The 25,060-nt window shown below is 52.1% G+C and overlaps 4 protein-coding genes across 4 annotated transcripts; 2 read left to right on the top strand and 2 right to left on the bottom strand.

Annotated features, from left to right (window-relative positions):
- Positions 1 to 509: 509 nt before the first annotated feature.
- On the bottom strand, positions 510 to 1,376 carry TGME49_314760 (hypothetical protein; the record flags this gene model as incomplete). Its single annotated transcript, XM_002364625.2, has 1 exon — positions 510 to 1,376. The coding sequence occupies exon 1, from the start codon at positions 1,032 to 1,034 to the stop codon at positions 510 to 512; it is 525 nt and encodes a 174-aa protein (XP_002364666.1). The 5' UTR covers positions 1,035 to 1,376.
- Positions 1,377 to 1,631: 255 nt separating this feature from the next.
- TGME49_314750 (hypothetical protein) lies at positions 1,632 to 4,682 on the top strand. The gene is made up of 3 exons (XM_002364624.2): positions 1,632 to 2,555; positions 3,176 to 3,448; positions 3,802 to 4,682. The coding sequence occupies exons 1-3, from the start codon at positions 2,062 to 2,064 to the stop codon at positions 4,442 to 4,444; spliced, it is 1,410 nt and encodes a 469-aa protein (XP_002364665.1). The 5' UTR covers positions 1,632 to 2,061; the 3' UTR covers positions 4,445 to 4,682.
- A 1,721-nt stretch (positions 4,683 to 6,403) lies between these two features.
- TGME49_314740 (PSP protein) lies at positions 6,404 to 13,178 on the bottom strand. Its single transcript, XM_018782836.1, has 9 exons — positions 12,673 to 13,178; positions 11,222 to 12,168; positions 10,663 to 10,793; positions 9,960 to 10,150; positions 9,309 to 9,556; positions 8,999 to 9,030; positions 8,053 to 8,557; positions 7,642 to 7,749; positions 6,404 to 7,106 (listed from the first exon to the last, which is right to left on the bottom strand). The coding sequence occupies exons 1-9, from the start codon at positions 12,705 to 12,707 to the stop codon at positions 7,027 to 7,029; spliced, it is 2,277 nt and encodes a 758-aa protein (XP_018635358.1). The 5' UTR covers positions 12,708 to 13,178; the 3' UTR covers positions 6,404 to 7,026.
- Positions 13,179 to 13,408: 230 nt separating this feature from the next.
- Positions 13,409 to 24,353, top strand: TGME49_314730 (ALG6, ALG8 glycosyltransferase family protein). The gene is made up of 15 exons (XM_018782835.1): positions 13,409 to 14,572; positions 15,211 to 15,289; positions 15,527 to 15,631; positions 15,946 to 16,040; positions 16,482 to 16,559; positions 16,614 to 16,726; positions 17,126 to 17,193; positions 18,019 to 18,087; positions 18,467 to 18,743; positions 19,611 to 19,727; positions 20,347 to 20,394; positions 20,842 to 20,924; positions 21,486 to 21,622; positions 22,236 to 22,339; positions 23,136 to 24,353. The coding sequence occupies exons 1-15, from the start codon at positions 14,361 to 14,363 to the stop codon at positions 24,239 to 24,241; spliced, it is 2,691 nt and encodes an 896-aa protein (XP_018635359.1). The 5' UTR covers positions 13,409 to 14,360; the 3' UTR covers positions 24,242 to 24,353.
- The last annotated feature ends 707 nt before the right edge of the window (positions 24,354 to 25,060 follow it).

The raw sequence follows: 25,060 nt of genomic DNA, 5'->3' as shown, positions 1-25,060 counted from the left end.
AGCGACGTTCATACATCCACATATGCATATTTATATATATATATATAGGAACACGCATTTGATGATGTTCTCCCGGTATGTTTCCTTCTTACTGCAGATGCATCCACAAATGTATAACATATACATATATATATATATGAATATCAGTGCATGTGACAGGTTGCAGCAAGAAACACAGCGCCGTATCCTTGCGGCATCGATAGCGGAAAACAGAGACAAACATTAAAGTCCTCACCGCCGGTGCGCCGGGCACACATGCACGAGAAAAGAAAGACCCAGGATGTATAACCTTCCTGTACATACACCAGAGGATCCCTCCCTCCACACTCAACCTCTCTTCAAATCTCTCTCGTAGTATACATATATATACAAGTATTTGAATATGTATATTAATGTATCTAGACATATATATATATATATATATATATATATATATATATATATGGATTTAAATAAATTAATATATATATGTATATATATAGGAACGCGCATGAGTCACATTTTTCATCCTACGGGACATGCAGGATACTGAAACATACATGAAGATGGATTTTTGTGTATTTTTGAATGTAGATGGGGGCGACAGAGCTCCCCTTGACAATACCTTCTGTGAGGTCCTGCGTTTCCTGGAGGAGTTGTTCCTTTCTTCCTTTTCTTCTTCGTCTTCTCTCTTGCGGTCTCTTCTGTCTCTTTTTCTCGCGGTATTCTGCTCGCTTTGCCCACTTCTTCTGTGAACGCGGCAACCGCTTTGCATCAGGGGCTGACGAGTAACAAGCAGAGGAAGCAGGACAAGACGAGGAAGAAGAGGACGAAGAGGAAGTATGAGAAGACGAGGAGGAAGAAGAGGATGAAGACGAGGGAGAGGACGAAGAGGAGGGAGAGGACGAAGAGGAGGGAGAGGACGAAGAGGAGGGAGAGGACGAAGAGGAAGAAGAGGACGAAGAGGAAGAAGAGGACGAAGAGGAAGAAGAGGAGGGAGAGGAAGAAGAGGAGGGAGAGGAAGAAGAGGAGGGAGAGGGCGGCGGGCGCGCCATGGTTGCTGTGTGTTGGTTTGATTCGTCAGGAACTGAAGCGAAGGAGATGCGCAATATTCTGACTTTGCATGCACGCGTCACCCGATCCGCAGCCTTGTTCAGCGTTGAACAAAGAGGCCTGGGAAGTCTCCACAGTTTGACTCCGTGATAGCCGAAAGCAAGAGTTGAGGAGGAGGAGCACTGTCGTTGAGAAAACGGTCAATGATGCGAACAAAAAGTTGTCGACTTTAGTGAAAAGACTACACGAAAGGCACAGCAACTCGGACGGCGAGGCGCGCGCTGGCCTGACTCGGGTCAAGACTCCCAGAGTACCTACACCTGAGCAGCGGAGGAGCGCCGAAGAGAAGATACCGGAAATGTCTAACACGGAGAGAGTTCTTCAAACGCGCGAAGGCGAGACTCTTCCTGTTTTAGCGTCTTTCGTATAGAGGATTCTTTGTCGTTCCGAATAAAAAAGTGCATGCCCCGGCTGGCGATGCATGCGCGAAAAAGAGGGCGCAAAGCCTTAGAAGCCCCCGGCAGCTTGTAGCGGACACTCACTGTCGGTACAGCCCCACAGGCATATATCCCTGTCGAGTTTCGCGTTGTTCTGGTCGCTGAGAATTTTTGTAGAAATCAAAGTAGCTTCCTTTTCTTTCCTCCTGTTCTCAACCGCTTCTGTGTTCAGCACAGAAGCGAGAGTTACTGGAGCCTCGGCGGGGACGGTCTGTCGCCTCTCGCCGCGACCACGGCCCTGGCGTCGTCGAGAGGAGAAAGAGAGAAGGTTGAAGAGCCTCTTTTGAAGCCCGTTTTCTTTTCCTTGTGAACTTTCGATTCCTCTCCCTATTTTCTCCCGTCTCTTTTTCCTCTCTGCCTCTCGCTCCGACTGCATTCGCAACTCTTTTAGCGCCCCGTTACAGCTTTTTCTCCACGCAGCCGAGAGTCCCTTCAGCCCTCCTTGCGTTGTCCTTTCCTTCCCTTGCTATACGCTTTTTCTTTCTTCTCCTTCTCCGTCTCCTCCTCCTTCTTGTTCTTCTGCGTCTCCGCCATGGCTGGAGTTCCGAAGGGGGCAAAGGCCGCCGCTAAGAAGAGAGGGCGAGAGGAGGGCGCAGTGTCCTCTGGCCTAAGGTCTGTGGGTTCGAGCAAGAAGAGCAAGTCTCTTTCCTCTGCTTCCCGCAAAGCGCCGGCGCCTGACAAGCCTGGCAGAGTGCCTCCTGCGCTCTCGGCCTCTTCCTCCGCCTCCGCCTCCTCCCGCGACAAGAGATCCGCGGGAGACAGAGAGACTACACACCTCGGGAAGAAGCAGAGAACAGATGGCGCGGCTCGAGCGTCGCCTGCAGAGACAGAAGAGAAGATTCCTGGGTGCCCCGTCTCACCTGCGCTGCTCAAGAAGGCCTTGGCGGGCCTCACGGCGTACGTGATGAAGAAAGCCAGCGAGCGCGGAACTCAAGACCTCCTGGAAGAGACAGGCGCCGCAACTGTCTCTCTCATGCTCGCTCTCAAAAACATCCCCCAAGCCTTTCGCAAACAGCCCGTTCAAATGTACGTGATGAACTGGATCCCGGCGAACGAACAAAGATACACATGGGGAAAGACGCGAAAAAAGGGACTCGATGCTCTCTGCAGTTCAACACCTGTGTTAATACATCTCAGACGCCTGCTCGCGTTTAGCCGTCCGCTTGATACTACATATATATATATATATATTTATATATTTATATATACATACATATACGCGCACACTTGCATCTCTGGATATACAGGCCCTAGAGTCATACGTACTCGACACATCTACAAATTTGCTTATGTATATATACATCCAGATACTGAAGAGCTTGTTTGTTCTCTTCAGTTCTCCTGTTTTTTTTCTCGAGACGATTTCCAGACTGGGATTTCCCTTTGTCTCCTCTCAATGTCCGTCGCGCTGCTCTTGTCTCTTCTTCTCTCTCTCCTTTTTGCTCTCGTTCGCTCTCTCGCTTCTCCACCCCCACCCGCCGCACTCCCTTCCTCGTCGGTTGCTCTTGCTGAGTTTTGACTTCTCTTTGTCGTGAGTACGGAGAGCCCGCTGTTGCCATCTCCTTTATTGCGTAGCCTTGTCGTGGCCTGTCTCCCTGAGCGTACACGGCGCGTTTTCCTTCACTTTCTTTCGTGTTTTTCTGTAGCGTCCTGCCTCATCCCCTGTTTGACGTCTCCAAGGGCGAGGGCGAGTGCTGTCTCTTCGTCAAAGATCCTCAGCGAAAGTGGAAGGACTTGATTGCTCCTGAGAAGCTTCCGGGTCTGACTCGCGTGCTCGGCCTTGAAAAGCTGAAGAAGAAATTCCCCACTTTTAAAGACAAGCGCATGCTCTGCGCGAGCTACGACTTCTTTCTGTGTGACCGCAAAATCGCTGACAAGCTGACGCCCGTCTTGGGCAAGACGTTTATTCAGGCAAAGAAGTAAGATCGAGAAACAGGAGGGGCTTCCCAGAAGCGCTCTTCGCAGTGTGCGTGTGTCTGTGGACGAAACGGTGAACTTACAAATGGCGAACGAGCATCTTTCACTGACGTTCGTGGGGACCCTCCATGTGAATGTTTTCTCTTGTTCTCCCCATGTCTTCCTCCTCTCTCTGTTGCGTTGGTTTTAATGGCTTCCTCCCCGTCTTTTGTCTCCTCCTCCCTTCTCTCTGTTTCTCGCGCGTCCTTCTCCTTTCGCTGTCGCTCGTTGTCTTTCTCTGTACCCCCTCTGTCTGTCTCTCACTGACTCCCAGCGATCTCTTCGCTGCATCCTCTGATGCTTTCGCTTTTTCCAGGCTTCCTTTGCCAGTGAAGTTGTCCTCGACAAACGTACGTCCTGCGTTGGAGGAGGCGCTGCACTCGACTTGTTTCTTCTTGCCTCGCGGGCCGTGCGTCGCCGTCAAGATCGGCCGCGCTAACATGCCGCCGGAGCAGCTGCTTGCAAATGCGAAGAAGGCGCTTGCCGCGGCGTTCACCTTCTTCGCGGAAGACGCGAAGTTCCGCAACACCATCCACGCGGTGTCTGTCCAGGCCACGGATGCGCCGGCCTTGCCGATCTACTCCGACTCCTCCTACACAGAGGCCGCGCGGCACTACGTCTCAACCTCTCCCCCCGCCGCGCCGCCGCCTGCAAAAGACAGAGCGGAGAAGAAGGCGGGCGAGGGCAGGTCGGGTGTACCGACACGCGGCGAGGACAGGCATGGGGCGGGAGCTGGCAACGCATCTGTCCTCGCCGCGAAGAAGCGAACAGGAGGCGGGAGCGAGAAGCTTAGGAAGGCTGGAGCCAGCGAGAAGAGTGGAGAACAAAAGAGACACGCCAAAGCGACAAGGCCCATCATGAGACTGGAGGAACCGAAGAAAAAGCGAAAGGGCGAGGAAGCCGTTAACTCAGCGGCAGCTGTCCAGGCGAAGAAGAAGTTTAAAACGAAGGCGAAGTAAACGGAGAAAGGCGGCTTGGACAGTTGGGTGCTCGCGTTCAGTCACGAACGCATTGTCTCTTAATTTCATTGGTCTGTGTTTTCGTCTTGGAGTGTTTTTTAGATTTTCTCTCCTCTTAAGACTTGCTGGATTCCAGTCCCTACAAAGACTTTCTTCCGTGGAGGAAAGAACCTGGTTCCCCAGAGAGAGCGCACTCTCTCCCCTGACGCTGTGCAGGTTGAGTTGCAGGTTGAGTGTCAAGAACGTCCATTTTTCTCGCCTACAATCTGTTGATTGTGCCTCTTGTCATTTCACTGGTAGCGACTTTCGATCCTTGACAGTGACAGAAAAAAGCCACCGCACTTTCGCCTGCAGAGTTAAAACACACAGGAGTACCGGCCGATGTGAAACTCCAGCAGTTTTAGCTTCTTGAGCAGTCCACAGGGATGGTGACGCACAACCCACGACGCTGGCACTATAAAAACGTAAGACTATCAGCTCGACCTGAAGATGGCGCATGCCTAATTGCAACACACCAACTGGGAACAACGGAGGTTCTAAAAAAGGTGGATGTCATTATCCTACCGGATCTCGCACGGATATCAAACTGAAGAGCTAAGCAAATGCAAACTGCATAGAGTTTCATTGTGCCTCTCCGTGGAGAAGATGGTACCCCGGCACTGCGTCACAATCTTTACAGGTATCTGTGAAGTCACACCATGTTTTAGTTATGGTCTGTGATTTTCTCCTGGTAAAATACTGACACGAACTCCAGCTTCACCTATTCCTGAGGCTCTTGGGGAAACGTAGGTTTCAGCGTCGTGTGCTCTCACACATTTCTTCTCTCTTTGAGTTTCGATCTCTCCTCAGAGGGCGACCCTCAGCGTTCTTGGCTTTCTCCTGGGCCTGGCCTTCTCGGCTCTTCTCTCCTGCTCTTGGGGAGTGTGCGGAACTCTCCACTCACCCTTCTTCCCTGAGAGTTCTCTCCACTTTGAGGTGTGCTTAGTCTCTCTCCTCCTGACCCTTCTTCTTTGCCTTTGTCTCTCTCTCTCTCTCTCTCTCTATATATATATATATATATATATGTAAATATATATATATATATATATGTAAATATATATATATATATATATATACGTACATTGCATACATACATCTGCACAGAAATATAACCAATATATAAGTATACCTATTTACTAATATACATTTATATACTAACATATGTATATAGATGTATTTATATTGTATTTGTTTATATGATTCTTGTATGCGCTCGGTCCCCGTTTCGGCCGACAGAAGTTTGGAGAACCGGAATGGGTGGAGCAGTGGGCGACGTGTACAGAAGGGAAGAAGAGGAACAAGGCGATCGGGTGACATCTGTGTCGTGTGCGTCACTTCGAAGTCAGCCAGGAACTGTAGAAAGATATTCCTTTCCTCCTTGTCGTTTTCCTGCGTCAAAATCCCGAACGCGAGAGCGTCTTCTCGGGTGCGGTCACACGGAGAATCTGCCACGCGAGCTTTACTTAGTTTGTCTGACTTGCAGTGCGGCGCTGTCTCAAGCCTCTATAAAATAGACTTCGTGGAAAACGTGAAATTTACAAGACTGGCTGTTGGCTGTGTCGCGATCGAAAATTCAAGAATTTCTTCTAGTATGCAGGGGGACATCTTGAAGTTGGCATTATTGATGTACTGTGTGGTTATTGATCTGTGTTCCATAATGTCTTCTGAATCAGAATCGAACGTATCTCTGGCTCTGTCAAATGCCGCGTTATGCCGTGCATGTATCACATTTGGCTTCTAGGTGAGATACCCGAAAGGTATGACTCGAGTGAGAGCGCAGCGATTCTTAATTATCCATATCCCAACTGCAAATGCGTAGAGAAATCTCTGTTCATGAGAAAAATCGGATTTCCACTTGGCTTTTCTCCCCTGTTTCGCTCATCGCATGCGGCCACGTAGGGGTTCTTCTGCTGTGCATCGGTAGTTTGGGATTTCATGGCAAAGCTTTCGCAAGGTCATCTCTGTGAAGGCTTGCAAGATCAAAAGAAGCGCGGAGTGTCTCTTCTCGCTGCGTGCGACAAGCACCGCCAGAGGGCAGAGTCACTGAACGCGTTTTAAACGCAGAGTCGCGAAGCACGGAGTTTCACTGTCAGTGGGGATACCACCATATGGAGAAAATCGGAAACACTACCTCTCTGCAAAAGAAAAAGGAGAGGAGCAGCGAGGCGGCATTGGAACGGCAGGCAAGAGAAAGACGACAGAGAGATTCCACTCCAGCAAGATCGGGAAGACAAGGATTCATCGGCCTTCGCTAGCTTTCGAGCAAATTGGACGCAGTACCACAAACACAGAGAAGATGCGCAAATGCGCAGCGACGGGAGTGGAGTGGCGAACACACGACGAGACGATCCTGAGAGAAAACAGAAATGCAAATCTGCACAGTAAGAAGCTGTCAATCGAACAGGGCCGGCCACATCGCCGTTCCTGGCCCCTGCACGAGGTGTACGTACACCGCAGCGAACGGGGGGGGGGGCGCTCCCACCAGCAAATGCAGAAGCCTTTGACAGCGGAGACGACGGGGACGAGACGCTCGCCGCGAAGACTTAAAATTTGAATTGCTTCTTCTTCTTCGACTTTGTGACTGTCTGCGTGCCTCGAATTTCGTCGCCCTTCCTCTTGCGCGCTGCAGATCCAGAAAAAAGGCAGAAATGGACTTTCGATGCAACGCGTCGCCACTACGGCAGAAAACCAACCTTTTCCAGACCCTGGAAGAGCGCCAGCCGAACAAGCGAATGGACAGCACGCACGGAAAATCTGCACTTCCAGCTCCCCATCCTTCCTCCTTCCTCGTCCTCTCAAGCTCTTCCTACTCACTCCGTGTACATCCACCTTCCAGTCACGCTCAAACCCGCAAGGTCAAAAAACCTTCTCGTCAATGTAACACAATTTCTTATCATCAATATGGCGAAAGAACTTTTTGAAAAACTGAAACCTTGAGGGACTCAGTGCAGGTGTTTTAGAGCTACCCCCCTCTTCGCCACTGCCTCTGACTGTTCACTGCGCTAAACTCTTTCGGGTGCCTTTCATCTCCTCTTTGTGTCATTTCATGCGTGCCCGTCTCCTTTCTTCTGAGGCTGTTCTTCGCACTCCGCTCGACAACTACGGCAAATTTCCTCTCCTTTCTTCTTGCGTTTGCTGGAAGTTCTCGAATGCCTCACTGTCTGCAGGGTCGACTTGGCCAGCGGCCTGCTTCGCACGCGCGGCGGCTTCCTCATGCTGACGGAGCTGCTGGCGAATGACGTCGGCAGTGAAGACACCCTCTTGCTCTGAAGACGAGAAGAAAACAGCACAAGAATCCAACTTTGCACAGAACAAAAACATACCCCATCCTACCTCAGACACGCAAGCACACACTTCTCGGAGATATATCCTTCGACAAATATATATACATATATATACATAAAGATATATAAACATGTATACATACGAACATATGTCTTTGTGTACGCCCACATGTGTACACCCAAAGCAAATGAATATACATATATACACATATATACATATATAGGTAGATAGATAATGCGTTGTTTTCTGTGCGTTTTCGCGTCTGTTTGCCAGGCTGCACGTACCCATTTCGTTTGGATTCAAACTGACGGTGACGCCGGCGGGAGTCCGGAAGCCTGCGCCTCTCGCTGGGGTTTGCGCGCCGCTCGCGCCGCCCAGGAACGGCGTGCCCGGCGCGGAGCCGAAGGACGCAGAGCCGCCGGGGCCGACAAGGGGCGTCCGCGCGCCGCCCGTGAAGGGTGTACGTACACCCGAAGGCGTGGCCGCGCCGGAGAGCAGATTGCGCGGGGTGAGATGGCCGCTGGGAGTGGCGGTGCCCGCGTTTCCGGGCAAAGTCGAGGGAATTTTGTAGGTGTGTTTGACGCCGAACAGCTGACCTTGCTGCTGGCCCACAGGCACGTCTTGCGGGGTCAGAATCGTGTACGGTTTTGCCGAAGACGCGACGGAGGAAGCGCCGTCTGGGCGTCGCCGCAGGTCGAACGAGGCTGGAGAATCCAGACCCGAAGACAGAGACGTCGCGCCTCCCAAACTCGAAATCCCCTCCAAGAACGGCGTCTCCCCACCTGCAACCTGAAAACGCGAGGGCTCGATGACAGAGAAAAAGAAGCCTCTACAGCTGGGGTCCAGGGTCGCCCATCCAGAGCACCGGCGATCTGCCTCTTGTGTGAGTCACGATACACCTGCATGCATTGATATAAAGATGGATCAGTGGATTTAGCAATAAACATGTGCATTCACGTATACCTATAGAGATGTAGATGGGGAAGAAGAGATGCGGAAAGAAAGAGAGACGGCGATACATTTGAAAAGAGACCAGAGCACGCGAAGATGCCTGGAAGATCGACAGAAGCACGGTTACACTGAGCAGACGAGGGCACGTCCCCACACAGCCGGTTCGCTTGACAGTTCTCTTCTGGACAGACACTCGAAAGAAGACACAGAAATTGCGCATTTCTTCGTCGTCTGCGATTTTCCAAGGGCTCTTCGCTCGCGGAAGTGGAGAAAACTTACTCCTGCCTGGGCGCCTTCCTTCCCCTCTCCAGCTGAAAAAGACGCAAAACAAAGGCAACGAGAAAGTGTCGACATGGCAATCCAGAGTTCTTCGTCTCCTTCCCTCTCCTGTGTTTTTCTTCGCATTTGCTGTGGAGGTTCCTCAGCCTTTATCACGTCTGTTCTCATCTCTACCCCCTCTTGTCGTTCCTCTATCTCAGTCCTGTCACCTTCGTTTTCTTCTCTTCTTTCTTCTGCTGCCCCTCTCTTCCCCACCCCCTTTCGCGTGTCGGGTCTTCTGCCTGTACCTCGCAGTTTCGCGCGTGCTCACCTTCCTCCTCTTCCTCCTCTTCCTCTCCAAGGTCCGGGAGCTCTCCCCAGAGCAAGCTAGGAACCTGTTCAGGCTCTTCCTCCTCTGCCGCGACTTCCTCGCCCTCAGCGTCGAAGAGCGGTTGACCGAATTCATTCACGGGCGGCTTCCCCCACCCGCCTGCGTGGTAGCCGTACGTACACCCCGCGGGAATCGGCGCGTTCAGTCCAGGCAGCTTCAGCCGCGGATACGCCGGCGGCGGACCGTATCTACATACACAGACAGTAGGGACTAGACGCATATGAGGAGAGGACGAAAAACCAGGCATCAAAGTGAAAAGAGGAGTTGGACACTGGGAAAAAAAGAAAAAGAAAAAGGGGGGAGATGGACAGAGGGAGAGAAATACAGGTAAGGGGAGAAAACAGGGAAGAGAGAGAAAGAGAAGAGTGGACAGGAGAGAAGAAGAGAGAAGCAGTGGGCGACCACACTCGGAGACGCACGACTTGCGACACTGCGAACGCGAAGACAGCGATAGTGCAAAGATCAAAACGGAGAGAGGAAGAACGAAGATGATAGAAGGGAAGAGTCAGCGAAAAGGAAGGGGTAGTGTACATCGACAGATACATTTCTGAAGCGAGCACGTGCTCTCTCGTTGCTCGAAAACCTCCTCACCTCTGCATGTTGATCAGCCATGGTGTAGGTGCAAGAGGGCCCATGCCGAGCGCTTGCTTGAGGCGATCGGAGAGTTGCCCTGGAGTGAAGTTTCGGTTCTTCTTTTCGAATTCTTTGCCTTCGTAGTACAAATCGCCGAAGCCCGTGAGTGCCGGCTTCACTGCGTGCTTGAAGAAACAGTCGTGGAGCACCTGCGCAGCAAAGAAACAGGAAACAGAGACGCCAGCAACGCGCGGGTCACCCAGAGAGAACAAGGGACTTTCAGATCTCTCCGTCGACCAGATCCAAGTTCGACTCTTCGTCCTGGCCACCACGTCAACTCAGTCACTAAGCAAGTGCCAGGCAAACAAAAAGCCAACCCGGTGTTCGTGGGGTGCAGACGAACGTAAGGGCGAGAAACGCCCTAGGCCTCCAGAAAGAGGAGAAATCGCAGCAGGAGGCGACCGCAGAAATAAGAGACCGGGGGCAAGGACGCAAAGGAGATCGTGGAGTGAGTAGAGGCCAACGCGAGAGAAAATGCACGACAAAGGACCGCCGGGGAAGAAGAGAGAGAACTGCGAGAGAAGACGGCAGACTCTTCTGGCCAGTGGAACCGCACAAAAGAAAAGCATTTCTTGAACTATGCGATCGCCGCAAAGACGCCACGATTTTCGATCGCCTGAAACAGAACTTCAAACGCCTCCAGTCGTTCTCTAGTCCGCACCTGATAGTCGATGGCGAGGCGGTTCTGCTTCGGCCGAACTTTCTCCCTCATTCTCTGGCGGAGACTTTTCTGACTCTCCGCCTCGACCAACGCCGAGCGGACCTCGCTGATCTTCGTCGCCTCGATGTGAGCTGTACATACACCACAGTTGGAGACACGCAGGCGAGAGACGGACCATGCAGCGAAGGAGCACGGAAGAAAAAAGCAGAGCCGCAGTCCCTACCGAGACACGCGAGGAGACAGACAATGAGTTCCTTCGCGGCTCCGCTTTAGGCTGGAGGCGGGAGTTTCTCCCGCCTTCCCTGCATCCAGAAGCACCCGGTAGAACAAGCGCAGAACGAGACAGAAATGCAGAAGCGAGAACAAGGGACAGAAGACGGCAGAATAAAGGGACAGACGACGGCAGAATAAAGGGAGAAGAGAGACAGTAGAGCATCGAAAAGAGGAAGAAAGCGACGGGTGCAGAGGAAACGACGAAACAACAACCCCGCCTAACAAAAGCGTATGTCTGAGAAGCAGACACGCACGGGATGGGCAGAGCTCCCTGAAACAAACTTACGAGGCAGTTTGAACGGAGGTTTTTCGAATCCTCTTTTCCACTGAAGATATCTGCGTTTCTGTGACCAGTGGAGGGGGACTGCAACTGTGTTTCGCAACCCCTTGAGGTAGACGAGGAATTCTGGGTCGCTGCTGGTGGTATCCCAGATTTCGACCATGTCTGGGCGGTTCGTCTTTTGCTTCAGTTCCGCGAGCGAGGGTCGACTCATCAGCTTCTTCTGTTTCTTCGTGAGTTTCTTTCCTTTCTCCGCCTTCGGTGCGTCCTCGCTCTCGTCCTCGTCTTCGTCCTCAAGCGTGAGATCCTGGCCCTTCTCCCTGACGCCTTCCTCTTCCTCTTCCTCTTCTTCTTCCTCTTCTTCCTCTTCCTCAGCGGTTCTGAATCGGTCGAAGACCTCACCGAAGAACTCCCTCGCGACGTCTCCGTTCGGGCCTTCCGTCTCGTCGGCGACCACGTACTCGACTTCCACTGCGTCCCCGACGCTCGTCTCTTCTTCCTCGGAGCTCTCTCCCGGCTCGGTCGTCGAAGCGAGGCCCTGCGCTCCGTCTGCGCGCTTCGGAGACTCCCCCTCGTCTTCGCTCTCGGTCTCATCTTCGTCACCCTCGTCGATCGCGTCTGCGAGAGTCCCCGCGCGCTGACCCCCCCCGCGGAGGTGTCTCCGTCCCCCCATCGGCTGCGGGGCTCCAAGGAGCTGGCGGCCCGACGACTTGAGCGAAACGCACTTCCTCAGTTGCTCGCGCTCGGCCTCCACCGCGCTCTGCAGCTGTCTCTGTCCCCGGTTCTGTCTGGCCTTCTTCCTCTTCAGCAGCCGCAGGAGCTTCGACACTTCCCCGGGGTTCTGCTTCCGGAGCTCCTTCAGCGCCGACGAAAGGCCTTCTTGCGAAGCGCCCCTGTCGGCGGAAGTCCCGTTGGACAGCGCAGACGCACTCTCCGTCGCCATCGTGGAAAGTCTGGGAGCGGAGGAGACGAAAACAGGAAATCAAGAGAGGGAGGAGAAGCACGAAGAACGGGTGAACAGACTTGAAGACGCGAGGGAGAGAAAAGGCAGGGACCAGGCAAGAGAAGCAGAGGAAAGGCACAGCCTGCAGAAGAGACGAGAAGAATCGCGGAGGGAGAAGTACCGGAGGAAGAAAGAGGACGCGAAAGAAGACGAGGAAAACGAAGCCAAGCAGCAGAGGGCGGAAGAAACGGCACAAAACAGCGCGGGAGAAGGACGGTGGAGCAGGCGAGAACAGAGACACTAGATGAGAGAGACACACGAGATGAGAGAGACGGAAACGAAAGCGAAAATACAGAGCCCAGTCGATCGGAGAAAGGGTCGACGGAGACGCAGACTCGGAGGCGTCGGAGAAGTCCTGTATCACGGCGACACCTGAGGCGGACCGCTGAGGAGAGGAGTTGAAGACACGGAAAGAGCGGGAGCAAAAAAAAAAGGAAGAAGACGAGGTGCTCACAGTTCTCTCCCTCCTCTTTCCGCCTTCCCTCGCATTCAGCGTTGTCTGCTTCTTCCTCGCCGCCACTCCCGGTCTGGCCGTCTGCGGACCCTGGCTCTTCCTCGTTCTGCGGTGTTCACTTGCTCGTATTTTCCTCTCGCGCTCGACACCCCTGTACGGTTTCCTGCCGCCAAGCAAGCAAATGGCAGAGAGAAAAGACGAGAGCGGAGGGGAGAGAGCAGAGCAGGAAGAAGCGGGGCGTGAGCGCGAGACGCTTTCCTCGACTTTTACGGCAATAATTTCGAGACGGGGACTCACAATGAAGCAGAGACAGCGAAAACTCACTTGCCTCTGCCGAAGAAACGCGTCCTCTCGGGGAGCTCCTCCCGGAAGAAACGAGGGGACGAGGGGCAGAGATCACGAAGCGAAGCGCATTTCCCCAGAAGCACGAAAGACAAATAAGCAGACAACGCCGTGAACTCCTGCATGTACACGCGACGGAACGGCGAACGGAGAAAAGAAGGTCGGGAAAGCGGTGTAAAAACGCAGGACGAATGCTCCGGGCTCTCCTCCCGAGACTGACTCAGATTGCGTCGGAATATAAGCCGAACACGGGAGAGAACGCGGTGCATGCGGAACAGTGGACCGCGCGAGAAGGCGCAGTCAATCCACTGGGGCTTCTTTGCAAGAGTGAAAGCGTCGCTTGAACGTGTTTCGTCTAGTCTTGAGTCACATCTCTCGGAAGGAGGAAGAGAAAGGATTCGGGGGTTCAGCTTCCTCGAAAATTCGTGTCTATGTAGGCCCGCAGCCGTCGCTACACAGTGGCCAGCTCCTCTCTTCCCCTGCATGCGTGTGCATCTCGCTGTTTATCCAGCTGCGCTGGAAACGACCTCAGTTCACTTGCTGTTCGCTTTTTTCCACTATTTCAGATATGTCACTCAAATGTGCATGTTGTACGTGTCTGGGTGTAAGCGTGTATGTACATGCATGCGCGTATGCGTTTATGCATGTGTGTATATAAATGTCTAGGTGACTCTACATCTGTGTGAGCCCAGACTTGTCCACAGGGACTCACGTGTTTGTACAGCTGACTCGGTCCGGTCTGCAGCTCCTTCGCTTGATCGACCTCTGTGCCTTCCGTTTTTGCAGCTTTCCATTTCGCTGAGTGTCTGCATTTTTGGCGAGAGGGAGGTTGGGGGATGATGAATACAGGAGTCTCAGGGTATCGTGAACAAGCGCGGCCACCGTCTGCAAGAACTCCGACAAGATCTCTCTTTCGTGGAAGAAAACGAGTTCACTAAAATCCCGCGTCTTTCCTCTGCGTCCTCTTCTTCCCTTTGTGGCGGAGGTCCACAGAATGACAGACGAGGGTCCACACCTCTCTCGTTGCCTGTCGTCTTCTGAAAAAAGAGAGCAAGCAGAAGAGGGAAAGAAGACATAAGGAAGAGGAAACGAGGAAGAACACAGGAAGCAGAGAGCAGGAAGAGGGCTTGGAGGAGGGAGGAATAAGATATGCACAAGAGGACAGAGGAAGAAGAAGGAGCAGAGTGAACGACAATGTGAGAGAGTCCTCGCTTCTTTGTCATCTCCGTTTTCTTCGTTTCTGCGTTTTCCTCGCATCTCTCTCCTCTGCCTTCCCCAAGAGAGAGCGTGAGCGAGGCGCGCCGTCGCCATCTGTGCCAATTTCCTTATTTGTTCGTCTCAAAAAGATGAAGAAAAAACGAAGTGAAGTCGCTTCTCCAGCAGTGGAGGATGGTGACGCCCACGCGTGTCTCACGACAAAGGCAGCAGGACTCTTTCCTGGAGAAATCGGGACCCCAACCAAACGTCCGACGTTCTCAGACAAAAATGGTGCATGCGCAGCTTGGCCCTGGATCGTCGCTGCTGCCGCCCTCATCAGGTTGCTCCTCATACCCGCATAGTAAGTCCATATTTACATATATGTATATATATACACATGCATATATATACATATATATAGGTGAGCATTGTATGTATTTAGATTCTGTATACATATCTATATGTGTATATATTTTATGTATAAAGATATCGGTAACTGCGCCTTGCTTCTTCATCTGCGAGTGTCTCGTGATCCAAATGTATATATGTATATATATATATATATATATATATATATACATATATGTATACATATAACACTCTTCGTATGTAGATATGTTGGTCCAGGAGTGTATAGACAGGCATATGCGTAGTGACGTCGCTCGTAGTTCGTCGTCGTTTCTTAGAGCCAGCTGTGCTAGGGTTGGAGTTTCGTGGCCGAAGTGTACATACACCTTGTTTTTCCCCTTACTGCTGGGCCTCTCGGCGGCGAACGGTCTTCCCCGATGGGAGGATTCCACAGTCTTCAAAAAGCATTTTTTGAATCGCACGCAATCAAGTGAAGAATAGAACGACCGCGGTTATAGGGACAGGGAAAACGCAGCCGTGGAACGCTGTAGGAGGCAGCCGCTGCTTTTTGGGGAAACAGAATGCTGCGTCTAGGAACGATGGGGAGCCGGCGCCCGCTTGATCTCTTTTCTGGCTCTGGTGCATGTACAGCCGAAGCACGGACTTCGAGGTCCACCGCAACTGGCTTGCGATCACGGCGAGTCAGCCGCTTTCGACCTGGTACAAGAAGGTATGGACTTTTTCATGTCTTTCTCTCCTCCACTTTTGTTTTCGTATAAACGATGTGCAATCTTTTCCTCGGCCATTTTTTCGCGCCACTGTCCTTCTCTCCATCGGCTTGCTAGGTCTTGTGTCTCTATCTCTCTGCGCGGCCAGTTCCCTCCTCATGATTTCCACTGTACACGTCGCCGCGACACTCTGGCCTGGACTGCATTTTCCACTGTCTTATGTCTCGTTTACGCTGCAGGAGTCTTCTCCCTCTAAATGGACGCTGGACTATCCCCCTCTCTTCGCTTTCTTCGAGTTCCTTCTCTCGCTAGCGGCCCGCTTCGTCGATCCCGCCATGCTTCAGGTAGGACCCAAAAAATGTCGATTTCCACAGCTGTGCAACCAACTTGTACGTATCCTCTTCTGATGTGTATGTAAGTTCCCTTCTGCGGTGTACCTACACTCCTCTCCGCGGTGTACGTACACCAAGAACAGACGCCGGTATGCGTCGGGTATGCGCGTGGTTCCGGGGCTGGAACGCGCCTGCCGGTCGCTGACAGAATCTGGACAAAATGCAGAGAGCACTGTTTGTGGTCCTAGAAATGACACGAGAATCATTTCCTGTGATGTCGCTGAAATACTCAGCGGTTGCCGTTGCCGCATGCGTTTTCGCTGCAGGTTGAAAACGAAAATTACGCCAGTCCCGCATGCGTGTGGTTCCAGCGACTCACTGTCATCTTGACAGAACTCGTTCTCGTCCTCGGCGTTATCCGGTAAGGCGTCTTTGCTCGTCTCCTAGGCCTCCCTGGACACTGGCGCCGGTATATGAGCATATACATACATACATAAATACATACATACATATATATATATATATATACATATATAGATACTTTCATCTCTTCGTGCCTACAGGTTTGCATAGCCTCTATCGTCTTTCGTATGAATGTCTTTCGGCACACATGCGGGAGAGGAATGTGGCATTTTTTTCTGAGCGTGTTTGTAGGATTCGTATGTCTGTGCATGTACATTGCTCCCGGTCTCCTGGTCACACTCGTTCTACTGCATTGCACCATCTAACTGCAATTTTTGTAAGAAACCGTATATGCGTTGCCTTTTCTGTTGTCCGTCACGAGCATTGGGATGTTCGGTTGTACGTACTGATTCGCATATTTTGCTTTCTGCCTTTTGTCTTTCGCCTCGAATGTCTCCAGAATGTGTCAAGTTGCTGAGACACTTCAGCTGCAGAGAGAGAGACGCGCCAGAGGTTCTCGCAGCAGCGAAGAAGCGAGGCGGGGAGAGGACAGCGAAGAAGCGAGGCGGGGAGGGGACAGTGGAGAAGCGAGGCGGGGAGAGGACAGCGAAGACGAGAGAAAGTACAGAGAAGGCGACGGCGGCGGCTGGTCAAGTGTCGCTCTTCTTCTTGTGTTGTTCAATGCCGGACTCCTCATCGTCGACCGTAGGTTATGCTTTTCGTTTGTAACGAGGGTCGCTCCAGTCCGTCTCTCCTGTCTTTTCGTCTTGTGTTTTATCTATCCTTCCTTTCCTACTGCTGCGCTGCTGCTGAGGACTGACGTCACTCGCCGCCCGCCTCGTCCCGCTTCTTCCTCTCTCTCAGCAGTTTTGCGACGAGAGAACGGCAACGGTGGAGCGGTGCGTGAATGGGAAACGAAGCGAAGGAACGAATACCAAGAAACGAACCGGGCGAGTCTGACGTCACGCGAATTCGAAGAAGAGCGGCCCGTTTTCGTGCGCAGGCGAGATAAGCGGGTGATCCTCTCTGTGCGCTCAAGACCGAATGTACCGCTGGACGCCTTCCGTTTTTCTTGCTGTCGTGCATCTCCTCTCTGGCGCGCAGACATCCACTTTCAGTACAACGGATTTCTTCTGGGCGTCCTTCTGCTCTCCATCGCGGATGTCCAGACGGTGAGTTTCTCTCTGCTGCGCTCGCCTGTGTCCTCGCAAACATGCAGAGAGAAGAGCCCAGTAACCGTGGCAAGTCCTCCAGAAAGAAAGACAGCGAGGTTATTGAGTCCATTCCCAGAGGGAAGCACAAACTGTTCGTAAATCCTAACGCAGTGTCAAGATGGAAAGCAACACGGATATACGCAGTCGCCCGCGATACGCAGATGGATACACATATCCATATGTAGATAAGTATCTATATTTGTACATTTATCTATATACTTGTATACCTATTTGTATGTTTACATATATATATATATATAGTTGGTGTTCTCGAACCAGGGAAAGATATGTAGGTAGAGAGGTACGGGTTAAATACGGAGATACGTGGTTGGATGCACAGAGAAAGAAGGCCGCTCTTTCTCGTAGGCGTCTCCTAGTGGTTTAGATGGAAAGAGAGACAGCGTGATTGATAAGAGACTGAGATGTCTGCGTGGAGAGATAAAGAGGTGCGGTCACGGAGAAATGAAAATCAGTAGGCACAAGTTCGAAGGTTCATGTTCCGTGGGCCAAAGAACGACGGACACAAACACAGAGAAAGCGGCAGAGGGAGGAGGCGAAGAAACGCTCCTCGCCTCAGGGAGAGTTTCGGGATCTCGAAAACTGAGAGGCACGATCCTACACCTGAACAGGCGTCATGTCTCTGGCTTGCAACCACGTCGAAACGCGCAAAACCTCATTCCGTCGCTGTTCAGTTGAGTGTCTGAGGTGCTCTACTGCCTGCCGTCACGATTCAGTGTTTGTATATGCAACTCGATACGCGATTCTTGCGTTTCTTCTCTCCAGGGTCGGTTCTACAGAGGCAGCGTTCTTTTCACGTGTGCCTTGCTTCTCAAACACATTTTTCTTTACGTTGTAAGTTCGTTTTTGACGACCTAGAGAACGAGACGGTCCGCCTAGCTTCTGCCTCAGGACTTGAAGTGGAGATCGAGTTCGCATGTCGCCTCTTCCTCTCTCTGCAGTGCTTTCGTCTATTTCCTGACTCCTCCCGTGGTGCGAAGTGCGTCGAAGTACTTCTCCCGCTGGCTTCCTTCTGGACCCATTTTCCCTGTGTGCACCTCTCCCTCCAGGTGTAGGTGTTGTCTTTTCGTCTCTTCTTTTTCTACCTGGTTTTGTGCCTTTTCCATGCCTATTTTGTGCTTCATGACGCGTAGCCACTCCTCGTCTTCTTCGGTTTCGTACTGAGTCTCCACTCCTCTGCCGTCTGTGTCTTGCTTCTGTCCGGTCGCTTCAGGCTCCCGTCTACGTTGTGTTTCTCCTCAGCTGGCTGCGGCCGCGGGAGCTTGACCCGGGCTCTGAGGAGACGGAGAGTCCTTCAGAAGGGAGAAAAAAGGAGGGAAGACGAGACTGCAGATCTGTCTCTCGCCGCCCATTTCACAGGCTCAACCAGCGAGCCGGTCCGGCTGTCACCCGCTCATCCGGACTCTCTCTCTGGACCAGGCGTGTTCTTCGTCTCGGCTTCCTTCTCGTCGCTTTCGTTCTCGCGGTTCTTGCTCCCTTTATCGCCACAGGTACGAGCAAAGGGAGCAGGAAAGAGACGGAGGGAATGCCGCAGAAATCTGTAAATAGCGAGCGGGAGAAAGGGAGAGTGAGGTGGATATAGCTTGTGGTCGAGAGCGATAGAGAGATGGGTGAGAGGGCGATAGGCGGATAGAAGGAATTGGAGAAAGAGATGCAGAGAGCGATAGGGACAGAAAGGGAGAAAAGGAGAGAGGGCGAGACACAGCGATCTGCCCATACATCTGTACGTCTGTTTGTACGCGTTCGGGCCGGGCAGCAGATAGGTGGAGAGGTCGTGGACTGGATGTTTGTGGCATCTCAACTGAAGCGTTTTTCTCGAACACCTGCATCTGCAATCGTTGTAGTTCACCTCAGGTGCGATGTCAACTAAGTCAGCGCCAAGAGGTGCCACCGAATCAGAAGATCAAAAATCGAAAGCTCTGCAGAAGGAGCAAAAGCGCCGGTGCTTGATGAGAGGTTGTCAGAGCTCTCGCCCTGAAACCCGAGGCGTTTGTGGCTGGTGCCTCGTGTGTGCACGCAACTCAGTAAATGCCAACGAAGTCACGCACACACGTCGATCTCGAGAGCAAGAATCGATAGGTTCGCTCCGCCTGGATTGAGTCCTCCGGGACAATCTGGAAGGCTCCAGTTCACGAGCCACCGCTGCTGTCAGACTTCCCAAATGCTCTCTCTGTTGTTCTCTCTTTCTGTGTGTGTCTCTTCTCGTTCTCTCTCTGCGTTGCATCTCTGCGTCTGTTTCTCTTCCGTGCCTACTTCTTTCTCCTCCTGCGTCTGTCTTACTCTTCATATCTGTGTCCTCCTCTTTCCTCGAATTCACTGGGGGGATCCTTGTCTTCCGTTTTTGGGTTTCGCGTCAGGCCAGATGAAGGCAATGTCTGGGCGGCTGTTCCCCTTTGGCCGCGGTTTGCTGCATACGCAGTGGGCCGCGTGTCTCTGGGCGCTCTACGCAGCGACAGATCGCGTTCTCCTTCTTGGTGAGAAGGAAGCAAGGGGTCCAGTGAAATTGGAAATGGCGTGTAGAGTGCAGAGTCACAACAAGGAGCGGATTTATCGCGGCCGACAACGAAGGCAACGAAGTATTCAGAAACCAAACGGAAGCGGGAAGAGGTGGAACCTGTATAGGAATCTCGTTCCGAAACCCCATGTCAAGTCCTTTGGAATATCAGAAGTTTCATATAATATGAGAAAAAATATGAGACCTCAAGGCGAAAGGCAGGCAACTTAGAAGTGTAGAGACGAGGGAGCCGCTAACGTGTCTCGGATGAAGAACCGAAGTGCGCGGATAGGGGGAAGCCAGAAGAGGACGGTGGATCTTTTGTATCTGATTTTCTCATCTAGAATGAGTCGCGTTGGTGTGCCCAAGTTGCTCGGCTTTCCGTTCGCTGCCCTGCTCGCGCAGTCGACTTTTTAATCCTGATTCGATCCTTCGTTTCTCATGTGCTAACTTCCGCCCAAACCTAGGGCGAGACCTCCTCTCGTTTTCTTCCCCTTTGTCTCGTCGCGTACGGCGTCTCTCCCCACTGGGGCGGTGCCTCGGGTCACTCCCCGAGAGCGACAGTTCCCTTTGCACTCTGCATGTGCTTTACTTCTCAGCTGGGCGCCTCCTTGGCTGGCGGTTCTCCACGCCCCTTGCCGAAGCAGGTGCGTGAGCGGTTTCGGTGAAAGCAGTGAAGCGCATGCAAGGAGGAAAAGAGAGACTCGACAGTGCTCTCAAAACCAGTAGTTACGGTGCCTGCAGATGAGTGCCGATCCGCGCGTGCTGGTGAAGTGCTGGACGTCCGGTGTTCGATCGGCGGACCCTTTTTCAAGACCAGGTTGGAATTCTTTTTGCCTGGTCCGAAACGCTTCACTCCTTGGTAAACACACGTGTATACCCTGCAAGTCTTTTCGTTGTTTCTCCGCTCTCTTGGAGGGAGAACATGCCGAGAGGAAAGCAAGCGACTTACACCTGACAACGCTATCCACGAACTCAAGGAACTTAAAATGGTTTGGTTTCAACGCAAACAGCTGCGAGCTCGTGTGTCAGAGAGCAGACCATCGTGCGTGTTGAACTCTCTCAAATGCCCCCCTTTCTCGCTGCTGCGTCAGCCCCAGCGACGGTGACTTCTTTCCACGTCTTGCCGAACATTTCGCCCCTCACTGCGGGATTCGTCACGATTCTCCTGTACACGGTGAGGACATAGCATCAGCTTCTTGTATATGCTCCATCGACACGTATCTACATTTGTGTCTATACATATCTACTTTTATATGTTCTAACATATACAAATACATATATGTACGTTATATTTTTATTCAGAGTATATATATATATATATATATATATATGTATATGTATATATATGTATAAGATAGATATATTTGTATATTGCATATATTTATGTGTATATTGGATCGCCTAGTCATGTGATCGGCGTCGTTGATGCATGGGCTGTTTGTTGCATAGGGATGGCCTGTTGACGTGACAGTGGGTCAGCGGTGGTTGTCGGCTCCCTAGTGGTTTTGGACCTCCCCTTCCTGACTTAGCATGTGTGTGTTTTCGAACGGTTTTCCTTCTCGTTTCGGACTTGGGCGAGAAGTGGAGAGAAGTGCTAGAGAAGACTGGTCTTTACATATCTTTGTTTTAACCAACACATTCGGTCGATCTCCATTCAATCAAAGGACCAGTGTCAAGCTTAAGAACCCTCCTGGCTGTTGTCGAACTCCCCTCGCACTTTCCGCTGTCTCTCTAGCCCCTCCTCGTCTCAATTTGGAAGTTTCCGTCGAGGAAACTTTTCCCCGTGTACGTTGCGCTTGGCGCTTCCGTCTGCTTCGCCACCGGTTGGCATGTCCACGAAAAGGCAATTTTGGTAGTCTCTGTTCCTCTCAGGTAAGATCGGGTGGCAGAGGGGAATGAAATGCCTGTCAGCACTGCGCAAGATGCTACACAGCTAACAGTGGTGAATTTGAGTATTCGCTTGGCATTCACGATGGCTTAGAGAGAAGACATGGGTGCAGCATGGAGCCGACAAAGCAAGATAGGGCAGCAGTCCAGAAACGCGATCGATTGTGTTCTCCTGTTCTTCGTTCCGAGTCTCTGCTGGTCTCTTTCTCGCTTTGGATCTTGCCGTCTGCACATCGTTTCTCTCTTCATGTTTCATCCTTGTCACGTTTTCACTTCTGTATCTCTCTCGTGGTCTCCCACTTCCCCAGTGATTTGCTTTTCCTGCTGTTCTCTGTCTCCTTTGGTGTCGCGCTTTTTTTCTCTCTTGTTTCGCTCTCTTTTTTCTCCGTCTCTTTCATCGTAAAAATCACTTGCTCTTTGCGCCTGCCTGGTGTTCTCAGACAGCACAGCACTTGTTCGATTGTAGAGGGTCTCCCGTTTCAGAGACTTCGTGTCTGTCGCCCTGTTCGTATTCTGTTGCCTGTCTTGTGTATGCCTTTCTCCTTCCCTCGCTCGCATGGAACGAGCCTCGGAGTTCGCGTGTCTTTTCTCGCCTCAGCGTTGCGGCATGGACCCTCCAAGACAGCATTCTGCTCGTTTCCTCTTTTCTCGTGAACTTCCTGGGCAACCTCGCTATCCTCCCGCTTCTCCCTCGTCCCCACGGTGAGTCTCCGGTCGCGGTTCTCTCTGTCCTCGGCCTCTGCTTGGCTCCTCTCTGTTTGTTCTCTGCGGGGGTGTGCAGAGCTCGCTGGCTGCGAATTTACCAGTGAACTGTGCAGCTTCGACTTCATGCAAAGGCAAGTCATGTAAGAGCTTGTCGAACCCACTGACAATCTTCTCTCTACATTTGCCGAAGGTTCAGAGCGACGCTTCGCTCTGCACCTCGCCTTTCCTCCTTCAGTCTGAAATCTGACATGCTGCACTATCGCTTGTCTTTCTGTTTGCGACTAGCAGTCTCTGGTCTCTCCAAGACATGGCATTGTGTCATCTCCTTATGTGACCTTTGCCGTCTTTCGTTTCTCTTGGTATGTGTGGGACATCGTCCTTTCCACTCCCGTCAGACGCTGTCTCGCGTAGCGTGTCGCTCTTTTTAGAGATTGCTTTTTTTCGCTTGACGAAAGCTTCCTCGTTCTCCTCGGCCCCCGTTTCGTTGGTATGGAGCTTTTGGGGCGACATTCGAATCCAGATACGCTTCAGTTTTGGATGCTTCTCTGCCTCTAAAACGTCGCTTTTGGCGGGCGCTCGTAACCACTGTAAACCACATGCAGTCTCCTGCCGCTGTGTGCGCCCCTACGAGGGTCACCGTCAAAGAAACCCGTATGACACAGCTACCGTGGCGACGGAGGGAACGTGGAGGAGACAGGCATTCAACTGCGTCTCTCGTCCTGCGCGTTCACACCTTTCTTTCGAACTATTCCCGCATGTGCGTTTTTCTGTTGTGCGTTTGCCTTCGATCCAGAGACGCTGCTGAAACTCACTCTCTTTCTCTTCTGTACGTTGCTCGAGGGGCTCTGTGTCTTTCTCGCGATCGACGACAAGAAGCGCAAACGGCGCGGCCGGGGCGTCTGCTCTGTCCAGACTTCACCTGCGCCGTCGTTATCTCCCTCCTGCCCATACCAACAGGAACCCCAAGACTTTCTCATGTCTTCCTCTTCTTCTGAGTCTTGTTATTCTTCTTCACCTTATTGTTCTCCCTCCTCCCCTCGGTCCTGCGGCTCCTTCCCCGCTTTCCTTGAGTCTCTGGAAGCGCAGTGTGTGGACGCACTGTCTCCGGGGCTCCGTCCGGCTTCTGTGCGAAAGTTTCTCAGATTTTACTTATTGTTTCTCGTCCTTTCGCTCTCCGCGGTCTGTCTGCTATACACGCTTCAATCTGACTTCGTACCCAATCTGCTTCTTCTGAAGCTCTACAAAGCCGAAACCTCGCGGGTGGCCGCGCAGGCAGCGGAAACACCAGCGCCGACGGCGGTCTCAGCACTGTCTCCTGCGGAGGACGTGTCTCCGCTCTCTCTTTCGCCTTCCGCCGTCGCTTTGGGCTCCAGTGCTGTCCACGGAAACGCAGCTTTAAGATCAGTCGAAGAGGTGCCGCTGTCCGGGCCAACGCTCGCGAGTCTTCGGGCTTTGTCGCTGCTTCTCCACTTCCACAGTACAACCAAGGAGGAGGAGCAGAAACAAAGACGATATGCAAGGAGCCTCCTGGCTGCAGTCGTGGGTTCGCCCGCAATTTTTCCTTCTTCATCTCACGGAGAAGTCAAAAACAACGCGGCGAGAGACGCAAAACAACAAACCGAGCAGGGGAGACAGAACAGCCAAGAAACTGGAGAGGCCGAGGAGTCGATCGAGGAGCAATTCTGGAACGCGGAGACCAAGCCGGCTCTCCACTCCATCCTTCGGCAATGGCACCTCGATATCCCTTTTCCCTATCGTGTCATGTTTGCGACTCATGCACTCGCCGCACGCTTCGAGTTTCTCCCCCTGTTACTTCTTGTCTGTTCTTCCGCCATCGGCCTCCTCCACCTCTTCGTCGCTCTCCATGTCTACTTGCTCTCTACTCTGGTGCGTTTTTGAAGCTTCAGGTTCTCGGACAACGCAACCAGTCCCTCAGGAGCTTCCCCTACCCTCTAAGGATAGTATACAAACCCTACACGACTCAGATACGGAGTTGCTTTCTTCTATACGCATGCGCGTACACATCTAAACATGCACATGCAGATATATATATATATATATATATATATATATACATACGTAGGAGGAAACCACAAGGTTGACCGCAGCGCTGGAGTCTGTTGAAGCGTAGCCTTGGCGTGCCTTCTTTCGCACGGCAGACATATATGGTGCTCTTGTCTCCCAGTGCCGTGAGTCGGATTAATAAAAGCGACCCGCTTAGTAGCCGGATAAAAGCTTCTTTGCTGACGCTTTGTGTTGGTATACTTCTGTCGGAATCTTCTGTTGCTTAGCCGCTCTTGGAGAAACCCTCAACTCTCGCATGCATGACGATGCCGCCCCTCTTTTCTGTTCAGTGGAGAGGCTTTCTCGTTTTCTCTGGCGATCGGGAGAACCCTTTTCAAACCTCAATTCCCCGGTCTATCGCACTCCATGTTCTGTGCGCCACGCTGCTTCATTCTTGTTTTGCACGGCTGCAGCCTTGTAGGAATTTTAGACAGAGCGCATCCAGAATGTCCAACGGTTCGCGGGTAGGGTTTTCAACTCAAATCATGTGTGCATAGAACAGAAATCGCGCTTGTTTTCGATGCGCTTCAGCAAACGCACACCTGGTTCATTTCGCGGGTAGATTCGCCGCCTTCTGTGAGGCGTGCGTCCCTGTTTGTGCTTCAGTTCCGTCTCTGCAGTGCATGTGCAGACAGCGCGGAGGCCAGAGCTGAC

Source organism: Toxoplasma gondii, chromosome XI (assembly GCF_000006565.2).
Source record: "Toxoplasma gondii ME49 chromosome XI, whole genome shotgun sequence".
In the NCBI taxonomy this organism is placed as follows: domain Eukaryota; phylum Apicomplexa; class Conoidasida; order Eucoccidiorida; family Sarcocystidae; genus Toxoplasma; species Toxoplasma gondii.
Note: the sequence above shows the minus strand (reverse complement) of the source record. Positions and strands in the feature narration are given on the sequence as shown.